A 27,780-nucleotide genomic window follows, 5' to 3' on the forward strand; every position below is an offset into this window, starting at 1 on the left:
AGAGGGAGTCAGGGTGAGAGTCACAAAAAGGGTATTCCTAGTGGTGCTGTGACCACTTCTCCTGTTTCGGTGCCCACCCCTCCAGGCATTCATTGTCCTCCCGCCGGGTTTTTGGGGCTCCCAGCGGGGAGCGGTGCCGGCCCCGCCGCCCCGCCCCTGCGCTCGGCGTGCCGCAGCGCTGCCTTGGCTCCCGCGCCCGGCGCTCGACGCGCGCTGCCTGGCGCCGCCGCCGCCCGGGCCGCCGCCGCCGCCATGGCCACGGAGGAGGAAATCATCCGCATCGCCAAGAAGATGGACAAGATGGTGCAGAAGAAGAACGCGGTGAGCGCCGGCACGGCGGGACGGGGAGGGTGGCGAATCGGCGGCGGCGCAGGCCCCGGCCGGCCTCACGCTCCCTGCTCGCAGCGGGCCCGGGCCTTTCCGTCTGCCGCCGCCGCCGCCTCTCCCCGCGCTGTCTGGCGGCCCCGGCGCGTCCCTCCGCCCCGCGGGGCTGCGGCGGCCCCGGCACCGCGGGAGGGGAGACCTCAGTCCGGCAGCCGGCCTTGGTCCCGGGAGAGCGGCCCCGCCGTGCCCGCCCCGGCGCGTTCGGCCGGCAGGAGGTTCCCGCCCGGGCCCGGCCGTGAGCGGCTGCGAAGGGCTGCGTTCGGCCGCTCCCTCCGCTCGCCGTTCGCTAAAACCGCGGCGTTGGCCTCGCTCGGGGGTGTGTGGGAAGCCCAGTCCCCCCGAGGAGAATGCTGCGGTGGTGGTCCCATGTGGGTCGGGTGTTGTCGCTTTCGGGCGCGAAAGCTGGAGTTTTATGTGGGATGTGCCAAGTAAGATGTGAATAAAGAACCCGAACCGTGCTGCGGCAGGGCGGCCAAAGTAGAATGGATAAACTTCAGAAGCAGATGGGGAGTGCGAGCCTCTTTCTTTCTTTTTCTCTCTAACGTGAAACACTTTAATTCTGTTTAATCATCTGGAGAATAACTTGTACCTCAGAACGGAGGTAGAATATCGGTAGTCAGCATTCAGTTAGCTTAACTCAATTATCATGTATGCCCTTCATACGGAACTTAGTTAGATAACATATTGTGTTTATACTGTTCCTAAAAACCCATCAAAGTAAGTAAAATCAGAGTGTACAGCAACAGCCAAATAACTGATTATGATTACATGAAATAGCATGTAAGTAAATTGTAAACTCTGTTTACTACTTCTATATTGGGTGGGCACGTTGTTATTCTCTGCAAAATTGTGTATTTGTGATTGTTATTCCTGCAAGCTACTATTAGAATACATTAATGGGTTTTTTTTTTCTATATGTTAAGATAGTGCATGAAATGCTTAATAATAGTGATACTTCTTAACTCAACAGTGTGGAATTTCACCTTATTGATAAAGTAATTTGTTTTTTTAATTAAGGATAAATATAGTTTTTTAAGTTTTAATAATAATGTGTGGTTTAGCTGTGATACATTTGAACCCTCTAATGATACATTGTGGCGGCAGGAACCTTGTTTAGTGGAAAGAATTTTTTATGACTGACATTTATTAATTTAATTTTTTTTCTCTTTGTTTTTATTTCTGTTCTCCCTGCTTTTCAGCAGAAAAGAGTTTTCTGTCTCACTTTCTCTAAAATTGATGTTGTGGCTCCTTTCTGTGAGGTGTTGAAAGGGTGAAAACATACTGACTGTGGAATGTCTAAATATTATGGCAGTGAGAATGATAAAGGGCAGCCAGTTCAATTTTATTTGTAAAACTTCTGACAACAGAAAGGAAATGATAGTTGCCAGGTAATGTGGGGATGACTGTTGATCCTGGGGTGCTGCAGGTGACCACAGGGTATTTCTGTGTGATCTGGGGGCAGGTTAGGAGTTTGGATAAAATTCCTAGCAGCAGCTGGGGAGATGTATCCAGGCTCTAGCATGTGTAACCTAATTAACTTTCAAACCTCTGCAGAGGTTTGGTGGTGATGTTGCCGGGGTCAGTGCAGGTCTGATGTGGCCGAACGCAGCATGCACAGCTGGGCCAGGCTGGGCCTTGATTTTCATCTCTGTCCCAGGAACAAGAGCGTGGGCAGCACCAGAGGCAGTTGTACTTTTGTACTGTGTTGGAACAGAGCTTGTTTGCTCCAGCTCCTTACTGCACACAAGTAACAACTCTGTTCTTAGTTTGACGCCCTCTCAAACCTTCTGAAGCCGAGCTGCTGATGTGGCCAGGAGTCGAGATCTGATAGTTTGTCCAAAGTCCATAACTGTACAATGATGAAAACCCTTTGCTTTTATCCCTACCTGATCCCTCAGGTAGGAGAGGATGTATATCGGTATTTAACACAGGAGATGTCTCTATGTTTTCCTTACTAGTCTTTGTCATTTACAAGATACCTTCTTTAATTTCACCTTCTTTAGTTGCACAATGTGATTTCCTACCTAGTTCTGCCTTGCAAACAAAATACTATCTTTAGCAAAATTATTAAAGTGATTTCCGTGAAGAGGTACTTTATTGTCTCACAAAGAAGAAGAATTGAGAAACTCATTCTTACACAAGTACCCACTGGATAATGATACCCTTGACAACGTCTTGTATTTTTACTCATCAAGAACAGGTATTTGGGCTGTGTCTCTGAATGAGAATGATTTGATGAAACTCACTAATAGTAAAAGAAAAAAGAAGCTTTGATACATGTTCACTCTGAAGTTGTCAAGACTCAGATGTCAAGAGATGCTTCACATCTCATACAAAAGGTGACTCTGTGGCTTGTGGCAGAGCACTCCTTGGCATTCCTTTTGATGAGTGGAAAAGGCAGGTCATGCAGACACCCTTTCTGAGTCAGACTCTCTGTGATTGACTAAGGATTTAATTGTAGCTGTGCAGATTTCATAACTATTTTAGTCAAGTGATACATGCAGGTTTTTTGTTTTGAAGGGGTAAATAGTAATGTGATATAGTATTTAATGCACTGTGAGGTACATATTTCTGCTGTTGCTTCGAATGGAAATAGATATTAGTCCTCCTTCAGAATATCTGCAATTGGATTAAAAGCTGCAGTGTCTTCCTCATAGCTTTTGTTGTACGTAATTACACTTTTCTTTCATTAAGATGTTGTAATGAATAGATGTGAGAAAAAAGGCTGCACCCATGGATTAAAAAAATCAAGAATGGTTGAGTAGGTTTAGGGAAGAAAATGTAAAATTGTCCATGCTATTGTTTACACCCTTAGGTAGAATAGAATTATAACTGGATAGCTCTGCTGTCTTCAAAACTGCACTCCATTTTCTATTGCCTGAAGCACAGCTTTAAAATATGAATACAGAACACCATTCTGTGCTGTTATGATCTGATCAACTGAAAGAAGCTGAGAGGAGTAATCTGCTAAATCTGCATGAAGCTGACTTCTGTTAATTTAAGTAAGAAGGTAAACAGGAAGCCAGAAGCCACTGTGGGGTGTTGCCTTTCACTGTCTATAAATTTATAGAAATGCCTTTAAAGAAAGATTTATAATAATAGTGTTAATGGTTGGGCTTTTTTTATAAACAGAGAAGTCCTACATTAGAAAAAAAGGAGTGCAACTTCCACTTCGGTTTTGAGAAAAAGAGGGGATTTGACTTTTATGCTACGAAAAGCGGTTATGAAAAACTATTTAGTTGACGTGAGTTTAAATTCCATTTAAATTTAATTTAAGCATCTAATTCTTGGTACATGGTATAATTGATTAGAGAAATGTGAAGGCCTAGAAAGTATTAGTTCATTAGAAATTTTGGTAATTTGCTACAGAAACTAAGGTAAAATATAGGTAACATCTGTTAACTTGGTTTTGGTGGTGTTTGTTTGTTAACTTCCTATGTATCGAGTTCCTAGTCTTAGAAAATGTTTACTCTGAGAGTAATAAAATTGTTTTGACATGTACAATTGGAAAGGGATATAATAGAGGCAAAGAAATTTTGACTAGATTGTATTTCTGAGATGAGGTGAAGGGAGTGCTGCTTTGCATTATAGTGTCACTTCCATGCTGAAGTTGCAGACTACAATAACCCGTGTTTATTGGAGTTACTGTGAACAGTTTGCTAATAACTTAATTGGTTTGGAGGTAGGTGTTATCAGATGGTATTTTTGAAAGGCACATTGACTTCTGTCATTAGTTTTCTTTCAGCTAAGACAATGTCCTTGAATTTGATTTTGTTTTGTAGCAGTGAAGATAATTAACTTGCTTTACTTGAATCAAGGTTTGCAGAGAAGAAACCACACTTATGGCTGTTTAGAGAAAAAAATGGTTTAGTATGCTAACTCAGTTTAGCACCTGGAAACAGCATGACATTTCTCAGTCTTGCATCATTGTGGCTAAAATTCTATGGTTAAAACAGGAGAAGTTTTGTATGTCACTTCTGAAAGTTAAATAAGGCTTTGGCAAAATAGTAAAACTTTATTTATAAGTGAACTGAATTTGTGTAAGGTGATCTTTATTGAAATGTTTGGGTTTGGAGTCTTCTTTGAGTCAGAGCTGTTTAAAAAACAAAGGTTGAAGCAGGCAGTTGAAGGTGCCCAAACATGAGTTTCTTTGGCTGTGACACAGATGTTCTACCTCCATCTTTCTCAGCCTCTTGGTGGTCAGTTGATGTGCTATCTTTAGTGGTTAAACTGGAAGACTTGCAGATGCAGTAGAACATTACAAGTTTCTTTGCAACAGGTGTCAGAAGTTGATTAGGGAGGATTTGAAAATAAAGGCAAGCAAAATCCAAACCAAAATAGGATTAGTTGAGACAGAGGTAACGAAAGAAAAAGGGGTCAAATTCCAAAGATTTGCAAGGCGGAAATTTTGGGGGGTTTATTTCCAAATTAAATTTCCAATTAAAAAAAAAAAAAAGTGGGAAGGTAATGAACTGGGCCTGAGTAGAATGGCCTCTTAGATACAAAGGCAGTTGGTTACCTTCTTGCTGTAACTCACAGGCTCAGCACCACATGCATTTGAGTAACAACCTCATCATCTCAGCCTTTGGGAGGTTTGTATAGTCTGACAGCCATGTGCACGATAAGAAGTGGATGGTGCAGAGCTTTGCTGAAGTAGGAGTGGATAGGTGGTAGAGAAGGTTGTAGAGGTTAAAGAGAATTATGGATCTCACATTTATGAATTTTTTTTATTTTTAAAGTAAGGCCAACATTGCTAAGGAATGAATTGTTAGAATAACTGGGTATAGAGTTCGTTAATACCTAGTAGTGCAATCTCTGAATTGACTCATCTATCTAGAAAGTTGCTTTTTACACAGAATTTAGTTAAGACCTTTCCTTATGGTCTTAACCAGGGAAAAGAAAAACTCATGATATCTGGCTTTACCACACCACTGCAAATACAGTTAAGAATGACATCTATATGTTTATATTTATATATATATATGCATTATTGATGGACTGTGCAGAGCTTCTCAACTCGTTTTTGTGCTAAAACAGATGTGGATGTTCTGAACTGAAAATTGCTGCTTTTGTCTGGATTGTTTCTAATGCTGTTAAGTGAAGTACCCTTGAGGATGTGTGTTGGTTAGTAATTGACAGAATGCTTTGACTGACATTTGAGTTATGTGAGATAAAATTTCCCTTGTCTTTGAGTCAATACTTGGATTTCCGAGTTAAGGCCTGTTAAAGCTTAGAGTTTGTAAAGCAGAACATTCCTTGTCTTAGAGGTGTTCTGTGGGTAAATTGAGAACTGGTGGTTTGACTCCAATCTACAACCCTGAAGACAGATAAGAGTATATTGTTGGCATTATATTTGAAGTTTCTGCTTGCTACTAGGTTGATCTTTTTTTCTCCTTTCTTTTTTTCAGGCTGGAGCTCTTGATTTATTGAAGGAGCTTAAGAATATTCCCATGACCCTTGAGTTGTTACAGGTATGATTTTCTTATTGTTGTCATGTTGCAAATACTCTATAATGATAAAGGTGGAGCCAGCCAATTTGAAAGAGGTTGCCTGTAAAAGTAGATTTCTAGGTAGAAAGTCCTTGGAAGCATCGGTTTTGTTACATAGTAAATAGTCTGAATTCACCATAATTTAGGACACTTAAGTGTTTTCTTCCACTAGGAAGCTCTTAAAACTTATCCTTCTGTTTAAGTTCAAAGTAGTGAATTTTGTCATGGAAAAGGGGAAGAGCTGCTTATGAGTTTAAGAATCTTACGTTCTTACTCTAACATAAATGTGATGTGTTTCCTTTCTCCTGAAGGAAAATGCACCTGATTATAGCTGATACTATCTTTCCTCATGTAGTTAGTTCTGGTTTTGGATCCTAAGTGAGGAGAAGCATAGTTCATACCTTCAGGCAAGTTGTATTTGACACTCTACCCCCCAAATCTGAGTACTGTATTTCTTAAGGTAATTATACTCCTCCTTCTCTTTTACTCTCCTGGTTGAAGTGATGGAGTGGTGCAATCTTTCCCTGTTGCATGCATTTTCTTGCTAATGTTGCTTATATCTACATCTCTAACACAGTATTTAGTATATTAGTTATAAATTCTTTCAAAAAATACACTGGGTAAACTGTACTTGCCTGTCAAGTTTCAGAGTTTGTCACATAATTCATCAATGAACAGCTTTTGTTCCAAAGTAACCAGATATTCCCCATCTGTGACAATTTTCAAATGGTAGAGGTAAATCTAAGACCTAATTTGCTGTGGTAGCCACTTTTAAATCAGAAGAGACTGAAAAATAACTTTTTTCTAGGTGGAAGTTAATGGTCACAGGTACAGAATTAGCCATAAAGTTTAAATCTTAAAAGTGTCAGTAGCAATGACATTCTTGATTCATACATCCTTAATAATAACTTAGTAGGTTATTGATAGTTCTGTTTGTGACAGAAAATAGGAATTTTAAAGTGTCACCTTCATGCATGAATGAGCATGGCTGATAGAACTGAGACCATCTTCCCTGTGTTCAACCTCCTTCCTTAAAAAAACTGAACTCAAAACCCCACAGAAAGAATGTTCTACACAGAACAAGAACAAAGCCCAGAAAAAAAACTCTGTTAACCTGATTCTTTGGAGTTTCTTTGTCCCAGTCTTAATGCAAAGTATTTGTGTAATAATGGGGCTTTTTGCCTTTGAAATGAAAAATCTCGGTGTGAGTGCTCTGACAATTCTGTAAATGCCTCTGTGCAAACCTATTCTGCTTAGCGTGAAGAAGACTAGAAGGAGAAGCTTTACACAGAACACCAGAACAATTTTACCTGAGAACCATGAGGATCTGAAGAATATACATGTATATAACTTATTCTTTTACTAGTTATAATAAAAACATAAGTAAAATTATCAACAGAGGAGAACTCTTAATCTTGCAAAACAAACTAAAATGTCTGTCTTTTAGAGTGCTTGTGTGACCCTGACTTAATTTATATAGGGCTGCATATTCATGCTGTCCAATTTTCTATCCTACTTGAAAGAAGCTTATTTATTCTCCTCCATATTACAGGTACTTGTTTTTAGTGTGAAATAATATCTGCAGTAAAAGATTAAAACCAATCTGTGTTAGAGCAGCACCATACAAGTTTGTAAAGATGACAACTCCATGTTACAGGAGGTCTAAAAGGGATCAAGCATTCTAGCAAAGTGTTAGAACTTGGGAAGTTAAATGTATACTGCCGTTTTCAAAACAGTTCCACTGTATAGGATTGCATTTAGCAACATGTTTAGACTCAAATTGACATTATTTTTCTTGAGAGTTCTATAAATATGTAATGTCTGATGTAAACTTTCTACATGGGGCTCCCAAATTTGCTTAAGCAATAGAGGACTTTGAGCAAGAGTTGAAATGCAAAGTAATGCAAAGTAATACCCATTGTTCTGGTAGTGGGTCATTAGTGTGCTCGTGTTAGGAAGGGTGATGATCATGAGAAAGCGGGAGCACTAACTACGCTGTGTTTTCCTTACTAGTCTTTGTACATTGAGGTATCTCTTGATGTGTGTGAATTGATGAAATGCAGGACACAAATGAAAAACATACTTCCACACCCTTTTTTAAGCAGTTTTGAAAGCTGGTTACTTTGAGAAAAGCACTGCTAGCAGATGTGATAGTTTTGTTATTCCTATGTAATAAGAGAAGTGATGATTTTTCATGTAACGTGACTGCTGCTTCAGTCTGAATTGGTGAGTCCTCTGAACAGTATACAGGTATGTGGAATAGAAAGATGCATATCAGTAGTCTGAACTTCTGCTCATGTCTTGTGTCGTTCTTGCCAGATTTCTTTTCACAGAAAGCTGAAATGATTATAGACAATAATACGGCTGTGTCATATCTAACGAGTTTTATGTAAGCAAGCTGATCCTTGCTCAGCTAGGCAGGGAGCCAATAGCCTTTCCTCACACGTGATTTATCTGGCGGTCTGAATTGCAAATCTCTTTAGCAGCCACACAGTGTTAAAGGTATCGTGTCCCTGGTGCTAATTGTGGGCACTGTGCGGCTAAACAGCGAGTGAGACAGACGTGCTTCATTTTAACAAACAGGTTTTACTGGAAATTACACACACGTATGCAGAACTAGGATGTGATGTAGTCCTTGTCAACGGCTTTGTGCCAGTTCACTGGCAAGCTGGGAGACCTGGGAACCTGGAGGTGGCTGTTCTTCAGCCTTTGATTTGGCTCTGCTGTGTCTGAGGGCTCACTAGTTCTCCGGCCTCATACCCTTATGGTTTAAAGTTGGTAACACCTGTGCTTGCTTCAGTGCTTGATTTTCTTCCTCAGCTACATCCCTTACATTTTCTCAGTTGTTCTGACACCGTATGCTTTGGTTTGAGTTCAGTCATAGGTTACTTCTGTTCACTCTAGCTCCTGTCTATGAAGGCTTCTTGGCCTATGGCTTGAATGCTTCAGGGGTGAAAACATCTGTCTTATGCTATCTTTGCCCACCTTAGGCCATCTTTGCCTGTCTTAACTCTGAAAGCAGATGAAAAGTGCTCTAGAATTTTAAGTGGGGCAGAATGAAAATACTGGAGTTTTTCACTTTACAGTCACTTCAAAATTACTTTTTGAAGTTTTTCACTTTAAAAATGGCCCTCACAAGAACAACTTCATGGACAGGAAGGCTGAGGAAATTTCAAGTGATGTCAGCTGTCATTAAAACACAGCCATTTTGAGAATATAACACTGATCTTTAGCCATTACCCATGTTAGGCAAATAAATTAGTAGATCATTCCTTCCCCTCTCTTCTCTCTATAAAAGCGAACAAATGAACTGTTTTTGTGTACTGCCTTACAAAACCTGGCAGTTTAAATGGTTACCATAATCTATCTCTCTTGTGTGATCAAAATAATAAATTAATTCATCCAGTTAGTTTTGAGTTTTACTTGAGTTTTTGGGTTATACTTACTTAGATAAGTCTGTAAGATTGTGTGTTTTCTCTTTGCTGATGAGTGTAGGCTGTGGTTATGCCCAGGTATCTATCAGTGAAGGGTTGGGGTTTTTTTGTAGATACATTTTTCTCATTCAGATATGATACTTTATGGATTTTCAAGGACATGTTATTCTTTATTGTCTGAACATAATGTTGAGATTCAGTGTTCAAAATTTTAAGAGAATATTGTTAGTCTGAGTGAGCAGAGTCCATCTTGAAACACTTTGGTTACAGGTGAGTAACCATCTGTTTTCTTTAATCCAAAATATGTGTTTAGAGCTGATGCTCAGACCTGAGGTTATTTGATGTGTTTTCTTGGCTGAAATAGCTGCTGACTATTTCAGTATGTTTCCAATCATTTAGCACATCCATGGTGCCTCAGAAAGTGTTGTGTGGGTTGTAAGAAGTAATTTACAGGAATAAATCATTTCCATTTTTAGCGAGCCACAAAGGTTTAAAATTTCCTTTAAAGGAGAAGGAAATTCATGATGAACTATTGTGAAAGTAAGTAGAATAATTTATATGTAGTGAGTTCTGTAAATGGTAATGCAACAAAACTGAGCATCTTAAGAACGATTCATAATTGATAAAAATGAATCATCAGTCAAAATATGAAATTATAATAAAATCCTTGTTTTTATTGTTAAATACTTTTCTTGTGCAAATAAAAGTGAAAAATTTCTACTTTTTACATGAACGTGTCAGTCATAACTATTCTAAAATGTTGCTGTTGAGCTTAATTTATGTCTTAAAAGGTGTGGATTGTAAATTACTCTTCTGTTCAGTCTGTAGGTGGCAGTAGTGGCAAAGGCTTAAAGCTGTCTCGGCCTTTTCAGCGAGAGAGGCTGGGTCATTCTTTGACATCTTAAACACAGACAGTTCTGTTACTGTCTGAAGGTGGAACTCTCTGTGCTAAAGGTTTTAAAGAATCTCAATATTACCAAAATATTTAGGAAACTAAAACATGCTCTCTCCCAACTGGTATTACAGCTTCTTCCGCAGCCACCACTAAATGGGAATTCTAAGAGTATGATGCTATAGTGAAGCAGTTAGCAAGCTTCTGATCATAACAAAATATAAATACAGTCCTTAACCCTCCTGCCCACCCCCTCCCCAGACTTCTGTGATGGAGACAAACAGTGATGCTGTTGTATTTATTTTTACAATGTTTGTGATGTTAAAATAAGTTATACAAAGGCTTGCAGCATTTCATCCTGTTAATGTTAAAATAAAACACAAAAACAAAGAAGAAAAAATACTTTTAAAAATAATTGTGCTCAAGTACAGCTTTATATATATTTACTTGTTAAATTATCTTCCTGTCACTTTCCATAGTGTATGTTTCTATTTATTTTGCAGTCTACCAGAATTGGAATGTCAGTGAATGCAATACGCAAGCAGAGCACAGATGAAGAGGTTACCTCTTTAGCGAAATCTCTTATCAAGTCTTGGAAGAAACTGTTAGGTATGGTGAAACAAACTTCCCCCTCTTGCATGTTTTGCCTGTATGTAGTCTTGATGCACATCTTTGACACTGCCTTGCTTAAGATATATTTTTGCTGCTGTCTAAGTGTTGAAACTTTCTGTGCTGATGTAACTGGTTTTTACTCTTTGACTGTCACCAGTGCATTACGGTGAGAGTGTATTCAGAGAAACAGTTAATATATTTTATTGAGGCTGGCAAGCAGTGGGAAATCAGCTTCTCTGATGTGATTTCATATCTGAAGTCTCGTTACCTGCATTTGAGCTGGAGTGACTGTGCTGCTGCACAAGGCGCTAACAAACCTGTTCTTTACTGTTTCCTGTGTCAAATGTAACGGGTACTCTGAAGAACTAGTGCAAAATCTCATAGGAGAGTGTGGAGGCTTTGAAGTTTGGTTATGAAGTGATTTGTGAAGAGAAAAAGAACCAATATAAAAATAATGTTAAAAGTGTGTTAGAACTTACAGGTAGTGAGAAATAGGTCTGCATTTTTTAAAAACCATAATTTTAAATGGCTTACTAATTAGTGAGTTAATACTTTTTGATTAATTTCCCTTAAAGCAATTAATGCAGTTAATGAAACCTTTCTCTTAGGGTTTTATTCAAGGGTATTTGGTAATACTTAATGTATTTGAAAACACATAAGCCTCAAACTCTATCCAGATATTTTTGTTCATATACTGTGCTTCACTCTGTTTTGTTTCTTTGTATCTAAGTCTATGTAGAATAAGTTTTAGGAAGCTTAAAATTTTAAATAGAAAATAATTTATGTTACGATTTAAATATTTACCATTCTATCTAGAAAAATATGCCAAATACATATTTGGACTGGTTAGTGTCCCCTGCCGTTTGAACTCAGCCTCGTTTTTATCAATTATTAAGTATTTTATCAGGTACTTCATTACTGTTTTGTAAATTATATAGAAAATACTCTGTCTATAGAAATGGACAATTTGTCACAACTTTCAGCTTTTATATTCTAGTAAGGAGCAACAGCCTCTACAGCAAACTTTTTTCAACCTACCTTAAAAAAGTTAGATAATACTAATTATGTTTAGTATTAGTATTTAAATTCAGGTAATTCTAGACATGCTGATAAAATATCTTTAAAATCGTAATGACTTTTGTTATAAAATACATGCTTATAAAGGATCTTTATAGGATCTGATCAGAATTAACTGGTAAATAGTGAAAATAATATACTTTTTATTTTTAAATATCCATTTAAAACGTGAAGTCCAACTTTATTATATCAGTGCATAAAAGTGGTAAGATACATAAGTGAAGAAATGGACTTGCATATTAACTTGAGTTACTCTCTAAGGACTTCTAAAAGTAGCAGCTGGATTGAATGATCTACCCCGCAAGTTATTAATCTAAGTTTAAAAAAAAAACCAAATCCCTATCAATGTTTTGCAGTTTTTACTTTTTTTTTTTCCTCTGAAGTTCAAATTTTTGATACTGCATCTTAGTTTAGGGAAGAGGAGATACTCTCTTTTTCCAACAGAATTTTCAGCTTTTGGGATTGTGTTGGGATGCTGCTCTTTTTGGAGAGTAGGACACTTACCTGGTTATTGCTGTCCTTTGACCAAAGGATTTACTGTTTATTTGTTGAGACAGTAAAAATAGTAGTGTTTACTTTTTTTTAACACTTGAGTATCTTCAATCAGTCAAATTTGTCATAATATATTGTTACTTAAAGCTGACTGATGTTTACATGTTCAAACATTGTGAAACATGAGGAGTGTTAATCCTACCTGAGAACTGGAGCAAGAATGTGTTGCCTGATGGTCACAGCAGGTCAATCTCGGTGCAGGCTGCTGCTGAAAGGGGTGGCCTATGCCTCCTGTGCTATAACTAGTGCTGGTTGTTACTTCAGGCTTAAATTTCAGCTATCTGGTTTTGGTTTTTTTTTTTGGTCCAGCCTGTTGGCAGTTACTGTTTCCTGCACAGGGATTGCATCAGTAACTGGGGCAAGGTGGACTTTTCCCTTTCATAGCTTGCTAGATTCAAAGTGTTTTAACACAGTTGAGAGACTCTACCTAAGGCTTCTTGAAAGAAGCTGAAGTCAAACATGTGAGAAACTGGAAAGCAAATGGCAAATATTTGGCATTAATCAGAACTGAGTACATCTTGAGGCAGTGGATGTGACCTTTGTTCATGCACTAATTTGATATTATGGTGTATACATTATCATGCCAGGTCTAATATAGTTACGGTAGTGTGCTTATTACATAAAATCAAATTATTCCTGAAAATACAGCATTCAAAACTTAAATTCTCCATGGTTGTAACATAGACCCTTTACTAAAGCATAGTAGGGCAAATGTTTCACCTATTGTATCACTGCTCAGTTATTCATTAGAACTTAAACTCTCATAACTGTGAAAGGTGGGGTATAAGTATGGGTGGGAATCTTACAAAGTACTCTTATTCTGTTTTATCATTAGTTTTGACTTTCTCGGAAGAATACGAAATACCATATGTTGAGCTGCTTGAGAAATCAGTTTCGATTATGCTGTTTATAGTGCATGTAAAATGGTGTGGATCAAAGATGGCAGCAGAAGCGGACAGCTGTTAATCGTACCGAGCATTGTACTCAGAGGTCTGAAGTCTTTGTGAGTTATTTTTATAAATGACATTTTGAATTTAGGAAAGAATTGTTTACTGTTCAGGTTGCATGTACTGTTTCAGTTTTTAGGAGTGCATGGGAAACATGAGAGGAAATCTAAGTGAGTTGTGAATCACCAGATCTCCAGTGCTTGACTAGAGCCTTGACAGGTTAGCAATGGTTGTTCAGGAGGGGTGGGAGCTGCACAGCACAGGGCTGGCAAGTGTTGTCTGAAGTGACTCACTGGCTGAGCCACAGTGCAAGGGTGCTCACAGATACTGTTGGGAGAACGTTAAACCACACAGCCAGGGTGGTCACAATTTGCATAAGGAACCAAATTCAGCTCTCAGAATAAAATACTGTTCAGTTATAACTTAGAATTGGCAAATACTGATTGTTTTGCCGAGTAACTGAGTTTACAGAGTATGCCACGCAGATAATGAATCCATACATGCTCATTTAGGTTGTGAGAAGTGTTTCTTTATATTAAAAAAACAACAAAAATTCCTTTAAGGAATTTAACCTCCATCACTTGGTGAACTGTAAGAGTATACAGTGAAAAAGAATGCCCAGAATTTTAAGTAAACTCACCTCCAGTAACATAATGTCCTGAATAGAAATGGAGAATCATTGGACAATAATCTTAACACTAAGTGATCATCTGTTACCAGTACTGAAAACTAAAGGTGAGTCCACAAACATTTTGAAATGCCTGTTTCAACGAAGGGCATACCTGTCTAATTTTATTTTAAAAGAATGTTTAAGTGTTTTACTTGGATTACTTTGTTCATAAAATCCTTTGTTATTTTGCACCTGGGTTTGATTCTACTGGAGCAAGCAGGTACAGTCTAGGACTATCTTACAGGTTAATGCTGTCATTAGGTGAAGTTGTTCAAGGACATGTAGAAACCTACTGGCTTTGATAAAAAAAAGTTACTGACAAAACAAGTTCTTAAATTAGATTCTGATAGTGTTTAAGACTGTTGTTTACCATTGATAAGAGGAGTACCTGTTTTTATAAGAGATCAAGTAGAATTAAGTGCAAAAATAATTTCAGTAGTTTCATTTTCATATCAAGTGGGAGATGTGGAAATCACCTCCTATCAAATATATATTTGGAACTGTTCAAGGTACTGTTAGTAGATCTATAATTTTTTAGGATTATAAGTGGAGAGATAATAACACATGATGCAAATTACGTCCTATTGTATAAGAGAAAAACATATATAGTGAGGAAGTCCATGTGCCTTCCTCCTCTGTAACTGATAATAAAAAAAAAAACTTTAAAAACAGCAAACAGTTAATGATTTTGTTCTTTACTTATAGATCTTAGTTATTCTTCCCCCCAAAGCTACAAGGAGGAAGAAAATTTACTGATCTTACCTTTATGTTTTACTGTATCTTGTTGACCAGTAGAATTGCTGACCGGTATTGCTGCTTGTGCATCTTAAGATTATTTTTGTCAGAGTCTGGAAAATGGAGCCTAAATAATTATTAAATATGAGGGTCATTGTTAAATTAATAGCTGTCATCTGATACATGTTCTTATCTCTCTTTCCTTTAACCTGCTTAATATTCAGAAAAGTTTCCAAGTTCCAGTGGTGATTTCTGAAACAGTAACATACAGTATCCCCCTAAATTAAATTCTCATGTTTTTCCAGGGAATAACTAGTCACCTTTCATTAAGGAAAAAATTCTGGAAAAATTCTTACTTAAAAATTTTTCTTAGTTTAAAGTTAGATTTATGAATAAATAACATTGCGTCTTTATATTTTTTAATTTTTTTTCTTGTTACTAGCAAGTATCTATTGTTGGCTTGTAATATAGCTAGAAAAATCTAGGATGAAGCTGTTAACGACTTCTAACATTCAGATTAATTATGTTACCTGGCTGTATAATATTATATTGAAATTTCTGTTTTGGTGACATGAGTATCATTGTCACATTTAACCCTGGAGAGATTATTTCACTGGAGAAACTAAGAGTATCTTTCAGAGTAGTTACAGGTACAATATAGAAACTGTATTCCGGTATTCAGACTTTGATAGTCTTATTCTGATGGCTAACAGGAAATTCACGTTACTAGTGTGTTTTTTGTATTTTAAAGAAGTGTTAATATAAATTAGCTTCTCTTACGAAAAGCAAAGCTTTAAGGTTTTTTTATGGCTTGCTATAACTGTGAAGTTACAGTTTTCAATCCTAAAATCCGTGACAATTTCAGTTTTTTTCTGAAAAAATTATTTTAAAGTTTGAATAGGTATAGAGCTGAGAAAAGGAACTGTGCCTCTTTAAAGCAAATCGTAATTTATATCTTATAAATATTTAGGATGTTCTACAGACTTCCTGAGGTGAATCGTGTTGGAATTTTTAAGGATGTTTCACAGATGTTTCCTTCTTACTTTATTAGAATTTCTGTGGCTTGTAGTTCCTGTTAGCTGTCATTCTTCCTTTCCATTAGAGTCGGGCCACTGAATATAAAATAAGTTAATTAGTAAGGACTTTTAATTTGTCAAGGGCATTTCTTTCCTTTCCCCAGTGGATAGCTGAAATGCTGTCTGTCAGGCTTTTAATTGCATTCTGTTCTTTTGTCAATACAGTATCTCAGTAAATTAAGATATTCTTATTCATGTGTGAGTTTAAGAATAAATCCAGCTTGACAGAGCATCTCCTCTCCTTGGTGCTTTCCAATGTATGATTCATAAGAGTGAATGACTTAGGATAATATGGTTAACTTTATTTTCAGATTTCTGAAACCAGATTTAACAAAAATATCCGTAAACTCCAAGTGATTAAAGAAATTGTAGTTTTGGAGACATACTTGCTGAAGATGGTCCAGTTGTCTCAGCTTCTGAAGAAGCTTGGCCTCGTTTTAAGACAAGTCTGCTTGCATAGACTGGTTTGCAGGTGTAGGAGGAGCTGTGCTTTCACCTCTTGCATTATCTCGGTGCCTCATACACACCCTGCCCTCCATAAGGGGAAGAAACCATTGGGGTATTGGCAGGTGTTCTCAGTTGCCTGCCTTCTTTGATGAAACGGTGCTGGGCTAAATGGAAGCATTTGGTAGATGAATACCGGGTCCCAGCTATACCACAGTGGTGTGTGTGATGCAAAATAAGCAGGAGATACATAGGTCAGCTCTGAATTTGACAACTTGTGAACCAGAAAGAAATAAGGGCTAAAGCAGAGATACCTATTTGATCTGTTAGTTTGTCTTAAAACCTCTGACTAGGATGATCATGTGCTTAAAAGGTTGTGAAGGTGAATGAGACTGTATGCATATTTAGAAGATTTTAAAAATCATATATCATGTAAGCATTTGTTGCCATAGAGAGCAGTCATGTGAGTGTGCATGTTAAAAATGGGACTTGTTTTCTTCTACTATTGTGCACTTCAAGTGTCATAGCGAAGACCTGGTGTGATCCATGTTTATGACTTTGCTTCCTTAGTGAAATTATTTTTTTTATAAGTAATAGTTGATAAATTGATACCTTTATTAGGATTTTTTAATAACATCTTTAACTTATTAAAGACAGTCAGTCCAAGTGCATCATCTACTGTGTTTAATTTTCCTTTTTTCTTTAAATGGAGAAATTTATCAAGAATTGAATTCAATGATACAAATAGTTGGTGAGCTCTTAAAGGCTGGGGAAATATTCTGAAGAAGGAACTTTGTGTCTTTTGCTGGTTCCTATACTGTTTTGTAAAAATCATCTCTTTTTAGGTGCAGCTGGAGATGGGATAGTAGATGGGTGCCTCATCTCTGGTCTCCTTTTATGATAATTCTTTAACAAAGTGGTATTTGATTGGGTAAATTCCCTAACTCAAAAAGTTAAGCAAAGTATCAAAATCATGCTCAGTTAAGTGCTCCTGTTAAAAAACACCACTACAGAAATTTTCTACTCTAGGAAAATTAAAAAAAATCTCAATGTTTGAATGAGAGACCTGAATTTGGGTGTTGTGTTACCACCAAGCTCCTCTGAGAATTGTGGGGATGGGGTTCTTCTGGAAATAAAGATACTTTGAGATGTTTAAACAAGAATTTGTGTTCCTAGTTCAGGACATCTCTGTGGGCAAGACTGAGCCTTAACAGATTTCCTTCCTTTTCTTGATCTGTTTTTAATTCTTTTTAAAGTTTGTAATATATGCTTATTCCAATAACATAGTGTATGAATTTAGAAGTGTAATGGTGGCTCTGTAAGGGCTTGGAAAGAAGAATTCACAAAATCTGTCAGTGAGTGATGCCAATCTCACTAGGCTTTCTCTGTAGGCAGTGGAGAGCCAGCCATTCTAGAGAGCAAATCAAAGCAGGAGCTTAATTTAGCCACTCTGAAATCTTCTTTACAATAAAAGGGTGTTTGTGTTCTTGCTATGCTAGAATTAAATGTTGTGATTACCCTTTTTTCATAAAGACTTATGTCTTTATTCTTTATAAAATTATAGTGAAACACAACCTGTGTGGGAAAGACAAATTCAAATATATTTAAACACTAAGGCAAATAATTTAAGAGTCATCACAGAAAGTACTGTCTTTGTGTCTGGAAAACTCCTTCAAAAATATGAAAATAATCTTTATATTTTGGCAACCCTGCTAGCTTTCACAATATAGTTCAAAAGAATGGCATGTATTTACTTCAGGAACTTGATGCAATAACTAAGAAGTTACTGTCTACCTACTGCAACAGTGTTGGCAGAAATAAGTCATAGAAGACTACATTTTCATTATGTCTTCACTGCCAGTTTAAGCAGATGCTGGACTTGACTCAAAGAATCTGAAGTGTCATATTTTTCGTTTTGCGGGGTTGGGAGAGTGTTGGAAAGTGGAAGGCTGTACTGTGAGAGAGGGTCGAAGCAGAGAGTGGGAGCTCATAACATTTCCAGCTGGTTCAGGAGAAATCATGAAAGGTATTTTACCGTTGCTTGAAATTGGTTACTGTTTCTGTGTAGAAGAGAATTTCTCGTGTTTTGTATTTCCAGATGGACCTTCAACTGATAAAGACTCTGAAGAAAAGAAAAAGGAGCCTGCATCTTCCTCTCAAAACAGCCCTGAAGCCAGAGAAGAAAGGTGCTTAATTCTTCATGATTATTCAAATAATCTCACTGAGTATAAATTAACATTAAACTATTTGGTCAAAATTTGTCATATTAGAGACAGCTGCCACGTTCTTTTCTGAAAGACGTAGTTTTGTACAAGAAATGGTGTGTTGGTAGAGGAATAAATTGTGCTGCTGTTTACATGAAAAAAAAAAAAAAGAAAACCATAAGTTAAGGTAATGGCCAGTCGAGTTTACTGTTTATTCCATCTGTCACATCTGTCAAATGCTCTGTCCTCTCTCAGTACTAGCACTGAGCTTTGAGATCTTTCAGTCTCAGCTTTGTGGTAATTGCATATGCTGGAGTTTTAGAATACTTCCTTTGTCTGTTAGCTTTTATGTTTAACAAAACAACCTGCATTTCTTTTGGTAAACACAAAATATGTTATCATAAAAAGGAGCCTATATTAATGTCACTGCAGGAGCTAAAGAACATTTACAAGAGTATTTGCAAGTCTGTTTCTTCTATACACGCCAGGTTTTAGTGAATCTGTTTTCAGCAGCCATTTTCAAATTGAAATCTAACCTCTAACTGTTTGTCCAGGTGGAAGCTGAAAAATTAGTTTACAGTCTGCAAAACTACATCAGTTGGGAAGGGGAGGGTTTGTGACCATGGTACCCCTTCAAAAACAGATTGAGCACAATGCATTTGCTGCAGAGTGAATGTTGGTGTGATGTATCTTCCCTGTTTTTTAAAGTTCTGTGGGAGGAAAAAAAAAATTTCACATTAATGTAAAGAACTGAGAATTAAAGCTTGTGCGCCACATAATGGAATGAAATACCTGCTGTGACTATTGTGTGGAATACCCTGATGAATAGTCTAAAGACACTTTATAGACTCTAAAGCTATAAATAGCTTTTAAAAGGTGGCCTGTGTTCTTATTTTGAAATGCCATCAAATGGATATAGCAAAAGACCTGCATTTTGCCCAGAAACGAAATTATTTGAAGAAGAGAAAAAACATTAAAATTGTTTCCTTTTTGCCTTTTTTTAGCAGTTCAAGTAGCAATTCCAGCAGCAGGAAGGAGGAGGGTAGTGCTCCCTCAAATTCTTTCATCCCTTCTTTTCCCCGAGCTCCAAGCACTTCAGACTCTGTACGAGTGAAATGTAGAGAAATGCTCTCTGCAGCTCTCAGAACAGGAGGTGAGCTTCGTAGACTATATTTTCAAGTTTATCCGTTTTCTTCTCTTCTATTTCTGTCTTTCCCCCTTTAATTTTCTCCTCCCCCGTAGGGTAGAATAAACCCTCTTTGTGTTTGTTTGTGTATATCCGTAGACCAGTTCTATCAGTTGCAAGTAGTGAGTAACCTTGACAGCATGGGAATGTATCAAAATACATTTTTGTTGCTGATAACATGGGACATTTTGTAGCTCAATTCATCTGATAACTTTCTGACAGGGCAACTTCTTTTCAGGAAGGTTATTGCCTTCTTTAATGCCTTATTTAAATACTTCTGCAGAAGCTGCTATTTTTTTTTGTAACTCAGTCTTTTTGACTGAGAGAGTGCCACTATATACATGACTGCCTTTCTTACACCAGAGGTCCTGGGGACCTTCAGATTTTGGTTTCTCAATGGGGTTTTTTTTTTTCCTTTCATGTACACTTTGGTGTGTTTACACTGACAAATTGAATGATACACTAGGTAAGGAACAAACTGAAAGTTGGGCTTCTCAGAATTACCTAATTTTTTTCCGGTGGGTCATGCTCTTCTTCCAAACTTATGACTCAGCTCCCGTTTCTCTGTTCTTCACTTGGTGTAACTTGACCCAGAGTAAGTAGTCTTCTGAATCATCCATGTTTATCCCTTTCACTCTTTTATTCTTTCATTTAATTCATATGAATTCAGATACAGGTAACAATACCATGAATTTGTGGTCCTCTGGATAAGTAGTTCATAGACTTCTAAAGCAATTTGTGACCAGAAAGTTGCATATAGCATCTTAGTATTCATAATTCTATGTAGCCTTAATTTTAGCTAGTTTTCCAAGAACCCTTTTTGATGTGTTGCTTTGTACAGCACATATAAATTGATGATCCACGGTCAAAAAATAAGATTATTTTCTGGTTTTATGGCCTTTGGCATGAGATCTAAGGAGAAATGGTGTTTGAATTACTCATTGAAGTATACCCATGTTGAAATGAGGGTAAAACACTGTATCTACTTTGCCCTTCAGCTACCATGGAAAGGCAGCTGTCTTTGTGAGTTTTGGTCAGAAACAGTAAACAATTATCTTGAGAAATTGTAGTTCAAGTGTTGCATTGTCTTCAAGACTGCATGGTCCATCTCTTATAATTTACATGTTTTATAACACATTTCTGCTTTGAACTTTTAAAAAAAATCTAAATACTGTTTCTGTTACCTAATTACTATGTTTCTAATACAATCTTCCTCTTGCTTGCATGCAAAACATTTATTTGCTTATTCTTGTATTGTGTGGACTGAAACGATTGAACGCAATATAAAATGTTTCCTTTTTATAATAGTTTATTCTATGCACAGATATGCTGTGGAGATGGGTATTTGCCAAGCCTAATAGAATATTTCTGTATAACAATTTTTTTTTGTTTCTACTTGTGTTTGCAACTAGATGTCAGAATTTTTGGTTTTGTGAAAGATTTTTAACTTCTTTAGACTTCTGTTGTGCTTCATTTTACTTATTCTTGTTCTTCCAATCAATAAGTTTTGAAAGGATAAGTATGCAGTAAATTAAACTTATCTACACAAATGGAAGACTTACTGTAGGTGTTTCATAATTTGCTGAGCTTCAGAGTGGTGAATAGGATCTCAGGTATATAAAACACTGGGAGTTTCAGGTTGGTAATATTTTAGTATTTGTTTTCCTCAGATGATTATATTGCTATCGGTGCTGATGAAGAAGAGCTGGGTTCTCAGATTGAAGAAGATATCCTTTGTTGTATACCTGTATGCTCTAGAACAGGAGGATTTTTTAAAAGTGCTGATAATTTAAAATTAATTAACTTGATCTATATATTGAGTATTTATAAGTTTCATGTAAAACAAAAATAGCAAACTGTGTTCAACACATCAGTACATAAATTTAGTGTTTAAAAAAAGAGCCCAACTGAAATGATTTGCCTTAAAACATGTAGCAATGCGTGTAGGTGACTGTGTGGGGGGCTTTTTTCAGCTCAGTATGTTTTCCTTGCAGCAGCAATCTTATGTCTTACTGAAGCATCCTTACATAAAATGCTGGGCTCTTCTATGTTATTTAATTTTTTTTTCTTGTTAACAGCCTTTATCTTTTTCTAATATCTTTATTTAATTGTCTACAAGGTTGTTTCTAAATTAATTTGGAGTTTTTGAAAGGGAGGTTCTGGTAGCAGTGTTAGAATAGTTCCAGAACAGAGATCTGGGCTTCTTTTTGCTAAAAAAAAAAAGGTCACTGATCTGTCACTGTTTGAATATTTTGTTTTTGATTCAATTAATTCTTAGGATGAGGTCCAAGAACCTGGACATAAACTTATGGGTGACTTTTCACAATTTCAGTTGAGAGCTTACTACCCAAAAATTCGAGTTTCATGTGCTAAACTTTGATTAGGCTTCAGAAGGACATGAAGTCTGCTGTGTTGAACAGGAAAGTGACTGTTGGCTGGGGACTTGATCAAGAACAAAGAAGTTCATTGCTTTAGAAAAGTTGCCCCCCGCAATGAATCCTTTATAGTGCTCTGTTTTACTTGTTAATGTTTTTTTCCTTAAATCCAAAGCACCTATTTTTCAAGAATTAAAAAACACTGATATGAAATACAAAAATAGAGTACGAAGTAGAATAGCAAATCTCAAGGATGCAAAGAACCCTAACCTAAGGAAAAATGTATTATGTGGAAACATTCCTCCTGACAAGTTTGCCAAAATGACAGCGGAGGTAAGTAAAGCATAATCTTGAACTATTTCCCTACTGGACTAACATCCTGGCCTGTATTTACTAGCCATAAAAGTAATTTATGTCAGATGCCCACACTTCTGAAAGATTGTGGTTTGCTTGTGGGTGCTCAGCCTAAATTACAGGGCTTTGTTGAGGCAGAGACCATAAAAGTGGTGTCTGATATTGGATCCTAAACGTCTGACTTTAGGCTGTAAGTCAGAAGGCACATAAGCTGTTGCTATCCTGAAACATGGCATGTTTTTCAGAGGCCACATGATATACTGGTAATAGTGTTTTAAGTTTAGGAAGATGTAAATATGACTGGCTAATGACTCCAAGCTGCTTGTCCATTCGTGTTTCTGGATACCTGTTAGTCTGTCTTGACATTTGTTTTTCAGTTGCTAACTTCTGCAGTTACACTCCTGTGCAAGGTATCACTCTGTGGATTTAAGGATCTGTCCCCTCTTCTACTGTTATTTTCAGTGCTTATTTAAAACTTATATGAATCTTAAATACTCCAAGTGATCTTAAAGGAAACTCTTACTAATATATAAAAAACCCCATAAATGACTGGGGAGAGAAGCTAGGAGAATTGCCCTTTAAATCAAAATAAATTTAAATTATTGAAAGAACATTTTGGGCACTTGAATAAAAATTCCCATTCAGATCATTGCTGTCTTTGCAAATCAAAATAAATCTGGAAAGTCAAATGAAAAATTTGATTTTATGGGAGAGAAAAATGGAAGCACAGTTAACATCTTGCTTCACTTTTGCAATTCTGCTTCAATATGTTGGATTCTACCACCCAAAATCAGGTACAAAGGAGACCAAAAGATACTAAATTTATGATCAACTAATGAAAATCATGATTATTCCAAAAGAAAAATTTTTGTGGTGTTTGTTTTTTTGATTGTTGTTTTTTGTGGGTGTTTTGTTTTGTGGTTTTTTTGGTGTTTGTTTTGTGTTTGGTTTTTTTGTTTGTTTTGTTTTTTGTTTTTTTTTAATTAGTTGGGATTTTTTTTTTTTTTGCTAGAGCTTTACATAAAGGTTAGCGTAGAGGCTGGTAAAAGAATGTATTAAAAAGAAGGAAATTGTACCTTCAGTGTTTTTTCTTTCCCTACATGTTTTTGTATGGATGCACAGACATACATACATTTTGTGTTGTCCAGTGCCTATTCTTTGTTTAATTAATGTCTTGGATTGAAATGTTAAAGGTTAAAAAAACCCTTAGTGTTAAGATTACTTCTTAAGTGAAACAGCATTAACACAAGATTTGCATTCCACATCTACATGGGATGTGGAGTAAAACTGTATTGAAGAGAAATGGAACAAATATTTTTCTAGGTTGCTAGACCTTGTGGAGATCCTGCACACTAGAACTGTTCGAAAGGAAAAAGAAAATTGGTGATTCTGAACTCCTTGGTTAGTGTGTAAGCTAAATATATGATTACTGTTTGCATATGGTAAATTATGACCATGCAGTATTTTTCAGTACAAATATGCAAATAGTCAAAATAGTGTAAATTTTTTCCTGTAATAACTCTATGTAGGTCAATGACATAATTATCCAAGAATCTAACTTAGGGAGAGGATCTTTTTTGCCCCTCTTGAGAATTTTTAAGTCCTCTACCTTGTCTCTCTTGCATTTCTGAACTTCAGAAATGCATCTTCATAGAAATGTTTCTAGATGTTTGACTTTGTATCTTTTACTGATTTTTTTTTGTCCCCATCTGTGCATAAAAAAAAGAACATTTTTAACTTTTTGTAGCTTCTGTGCTGTGAAATATCCCAACTGAAGTCTTGTAAAATTAAAAATGTGTAGAAATTCAATGTCTTTCAATAGAGTTGTTGTTCATGGATTCTAAATAAAAAATGGTATTGGCTCACACAGTTGTAACTTGTTTTAAAGCAAAAACTCTCTTGTAAACTCTGTCTGCTCTCTGTCCTTAACAGGAAATGGCAAGTGATGAACTGAAAGAAATGCGCAAAAATCTGACCAAAGAAGCTATCAGAGAGCACCAGATGGCTAAAACAGGAGGTACCCAAACTGATCTGTTTACGTGTGGCAAGTGCAAAAAGAAGAACTGTACATACACCCAGGTGCGTGGTTATTCAGACTCTTCGTTTTCCTTTTTCAAAGCTAAAGTCGTATGTAATGATTGTCAGAAAAAAATAAATTGGAATTACAAAATAAACTTTTAGCAAAATGCTGACAAATTAAAAAATGTGAAAGTAGATGTGAAAGTAGGTGGATGCACTTAGGTGTGCTGACATAAAGAGAATGTGTTGCATTTATTTGCCAAAGATTTTGGTAAACCCAATCTGAGTATCTGTATAGACTGGAACTTCAGTTTCTTTGCAATGCTGAGTTTTTGCTAATTCTTTTTATCACATCTTATTAATATGGTTTTATGTGGAGGAGAGAAAATATACTGTTTTTAATGTGTGTAAACTTTTTTGTACTGAAGGACTAAATAGAAAAAAAATTATATATATGTATATATATACATGTATCTTGTTATATATATATATATATTTATTGTATCATTTGACTAATCCTAGGCCTTGATTTACGGTCAGTCCTGCAACTGCAAGAAGAAGGGCTTTAATTGGTTAAACAGTGCTTCGGGGAATGTAATTTTCATCTTAGGATCAGCTGCATTTATAATTTAATATTATGTATCAGATGCTTAAAGTAGAAAGCTGGTTTTCAATCATGAGTTGTTTAAGCCTTTACATTGGTAAATATGGGTAAAGCTGTACTGAACATGTAGCCTTAGTGCAGAATCTTTTCCTAGAAAGGCACGGTTTCATTGCTGAAATTGATATTTTAGTGCCACTAAATCTGTCAAAATCTAAGTTTATGATGGCTTTATAGTTAGGAAAAAAACCGGTTTCAATTGTTACATAAAGTTAACTTGTATTTTGATTGAAATTTGCTTCCTTAGTATTAAACTTTGATTTAAACGCTTACATTGAACACACACTAACAAAAATTGAAGATACTAATTTTCCTTTTCCGCTCTGGCTCTTGCCTTTGCCAAAGGTTCAAACCCGCAGTGCTGATGAACCCATGACAACATTTGTTGTCTGTAATGAATGTGGAAACAGATGGAAGGTAAGACTGTTAGACTGCTCTGCATATTTGATAGCAGGCAGCCAGGCTCTGTGGTTAATTTTGGTTTACAGTAAATGAGACGAATGACTTTCTGTTGACTTTTAGTTATTTCTTAGCCCATTAATGATATTCCATGTTTATATTGCAAAATATTTGTGAATTAAAAATGTATTTTTGACTGAAGGTGCAAGATCACACAAGTAAGACTGTGGCAAAGGGGGAGATAAGTAGGGATGTTGACCTACTCCTTGCAACATTTGCCATACAAAGTAGTGATTTAATTTTTTTTTTAAGTTCAGGAAATAGGAATTTATAAAGCTTGTGAGGAATTTATAAAGCTTCTGAGGAACTCGGGTAGTTCAATAAAGTGGAGAAACATTGAAAAGAAGGCCTATAATATTTACAGTTTAAGGTGTGACAGCATGCAATGGGAAGCATGATACCCTCATTCTGTTATTTTTCTGTGGTAAGAATGCTGCAGCTCTGCAGACCATGGCACAGCATACATTAAGGTTGCCACATTAAAAACATACTTTATGCATCTTCTTTTATGTATCTTATTACTGTATATTGTTCAGATCTGTAGTCCAAGATATCCAAATAATATGTAAAGCTTAGAAATTGTTTGATGCAGTACCTGGAATAGTTCATTTGTCCTTAAAACCTTCCGTTATATAGCAGTTAGAGAAGTGTCTGAGTACAGATACCTGAGTGAAAAGGAATGGTTACAGTATAAGCAAATGCTGTAACCAGTAATTTCCATATCCAAAGTATGGTGTTGTATTTCTGTTTCTTCTTGCAAAGATGTAGAACTAAGCTGTATAAAGATCTCATAAAAAATTCTTTTCTTTTGACAGTTCTGTTAGAAGAAGAAATTGTCAAGACATCTGGACCAGTATGAAAAAGGATTTTGTAATTAGCTTTAAAAACTAGGCTAAGCTTTTAGCTTCCTGCAAATGAGAGGGGTTTTTGGTTTTCTTTCTGCTTTTTTTTTCTTTTTTAAAGCAGCATACATGCCTGAAGTTAGCCTTTGTTTTGACACAACCATCATTTCCTTAAATGCCTTCCTATAGCTGATAGTCAGTAGGGCCAGGTTGCTCAATTGTATGGTGAATTTTAAAATATTTTTTCATTTTTATAAGTAAGTTGACATTAAACTTTTACCAATTAAATATTTTGGTAATTGTCTTGGTTTTTTTTCTAACTATGTGAATAATGTAATGTATTTTTTGTGTTCTGAAATATACACGCTCCTCCCATGTGTATTTTACCTTTCCACATTTGTTCAGTTGTAAGAATGGAATTTCTTTCTTGCTGCTGTGTTCACTAGCTTTGCAAAAGAAAAGGTATATAAGTTCCTCATTACATAAACTCAGTTGTTAACTAAATCACAGTTTAGTTAACTCTCTAGCTTGTGTGTACTGTTTCTGGACTAGGACTAAATTTGGGTCATAAGGTTTGAAAATTTATTAGTGGATATGATGACCTCTTTTGCAGTGGTTGGTTAAGCTTGTTTATATAGCCAGCTTCGATCGATGCAATATATTTTATTGCCCAAAGCACATATTTTACATTCTATCAGTAGGTATTATTTCCAGGAATGCCTTAAAATAGTAACTTAAATCTGATTTGAGTATTCAGTCTTGCTTAATGTGCTTGACAACCAAATTGGGTTTAGTCTTTGTAAATGAGCAGAGGCATTGTGTTGTATGCTGCCCTAATAATGCCAGCTAACTAATTCATTACGTTGTAAACTGACTGGGGAAGTAATACTATATTCCCTTCATATAAATGACATTGATTTTGTTCATGGACTGAATTTTGAATTGTAGGGTATCTGCTGTCAACCATAGACATGCTGGTGGAAATAAATTATTAAAGTTATGGTCTTTTCCATATGTGGAATGGTATAAATACTGCTTTTTTTAGAGTTTGGTTTTCCACAGTGCACATGTTTAGAAGTATTTTCAAATATGTTTTCAAGGAAAAACATGACAACGTGACTTAAAGTAAATTCTTTCATTATACCTAATTTAATATTACTTAATTTATTGAAGCCTGGGGCTTGAGAACGTCTATTCTGACAACGTATAAAATATTCATGGGGGGTTGGGAAGAGTATGTGCGGTTCCTGGAGAATAAATTCCTTGACTGTAAGGAAAAACAAGATTCTGTATGTTGAACATTTTTTGTGTGACGGTGGCAATTGTTAACAAATGAGTTGGAAATAGTATGATGACACTTGAGCTTTG

The 27,780-nt window shown here is 36.4% G+C and overlaps 1 protein-coding gene across 4 annotated transcripts; it reads left to right on the top strand.

Annotated features, from left to right (window-relative positions):
* The first annotated feature begins 194 nt into the window (after positions 1 to 194).
* TCEA1 (transcription elongation factor A1) lies at positions 195 to 27,685 on the top strand. 4 transcript variants are annotated; one of them, XM_027899433.1, is made up of 10 exons: positions 195 to 321; positions 5,793 to 5,855; positions 10,703 to 10,808; positions 18,411 to 18,498; positions 19,521 to 19,669; positions 21,373 to 21,429; positions 22,256 to 22,410; positions 24,364 to 24,510; positions 25,457 to 25,528; positions 26,386 to 27,685. In XM_027899433.1, exons 1-10 carry the CDS (start codon positions 253 to 255, stop codon positions 26,392 to 26,394), a joined length of 915 nt encoding a protein of 304 aa, XP_027755234.1. In that variant the 5' UTR covers positions 195 to 252; the 3' UTR covers positions 26,395 to 27,685. The 4 variants fall into 4 exon arrangements, with proteins under 4 accessions (XP_027755234.1, XP_027755233.1, XP_027755235.1 ...); XM_027899434.1 differs by lacking the exon at positions 195 to 321 and adding an exon at positions 737 to 896; XM_027899432.1 differs by lacking the exon at positions 26,386 to 27,685 and having other exon boundaries at positions 25,457 to 25,621.
* The last annotated feature ends 95 nt before the right edge of the window (positions 27,686 to 27,780 follow it).

This window comes from Empidonax traillii, unplaced genomic scaffold (assembly GCF_003031625.1).
Source record: "Empidonax traillii isolate 1590-97213 ecotype Southwest subspecies unplaced genomic scaffold, ASM303162v1 scaffold667:size605846, whole genome shotgun sequence".
NCBI lineage: Eukaryota > Metazoa > Chordata > Aves > Passeriformes > Tyrannidae > Empidonax > Empidonax traillii.

Excerpts from the sequence above, each read along its gene's own strand:
- TCEA1 (XM_027899432.1), top strand. The coding sequence starts at position 253 with ATGGCCACGGAGGAGGAAATCATCCGCATCGCCAAGAAGATGGACAAG. Across the intron at positions 21,430-22,255 it reads GGGTTCTCAGATTGAAGAAG|CTATTTTTCAAGAATTAAAA; the intron begins ATATCCTTTGTT and ends AATCCAAAGCAC. Across the intron at positions 22,411-24,363 it reads TTGCCAAAATGACAGCGGAG|GAAATGGCAAGTGATGAACT; the intron begins GTAAGTAAAGCA and ends TGTCCTTAACAG.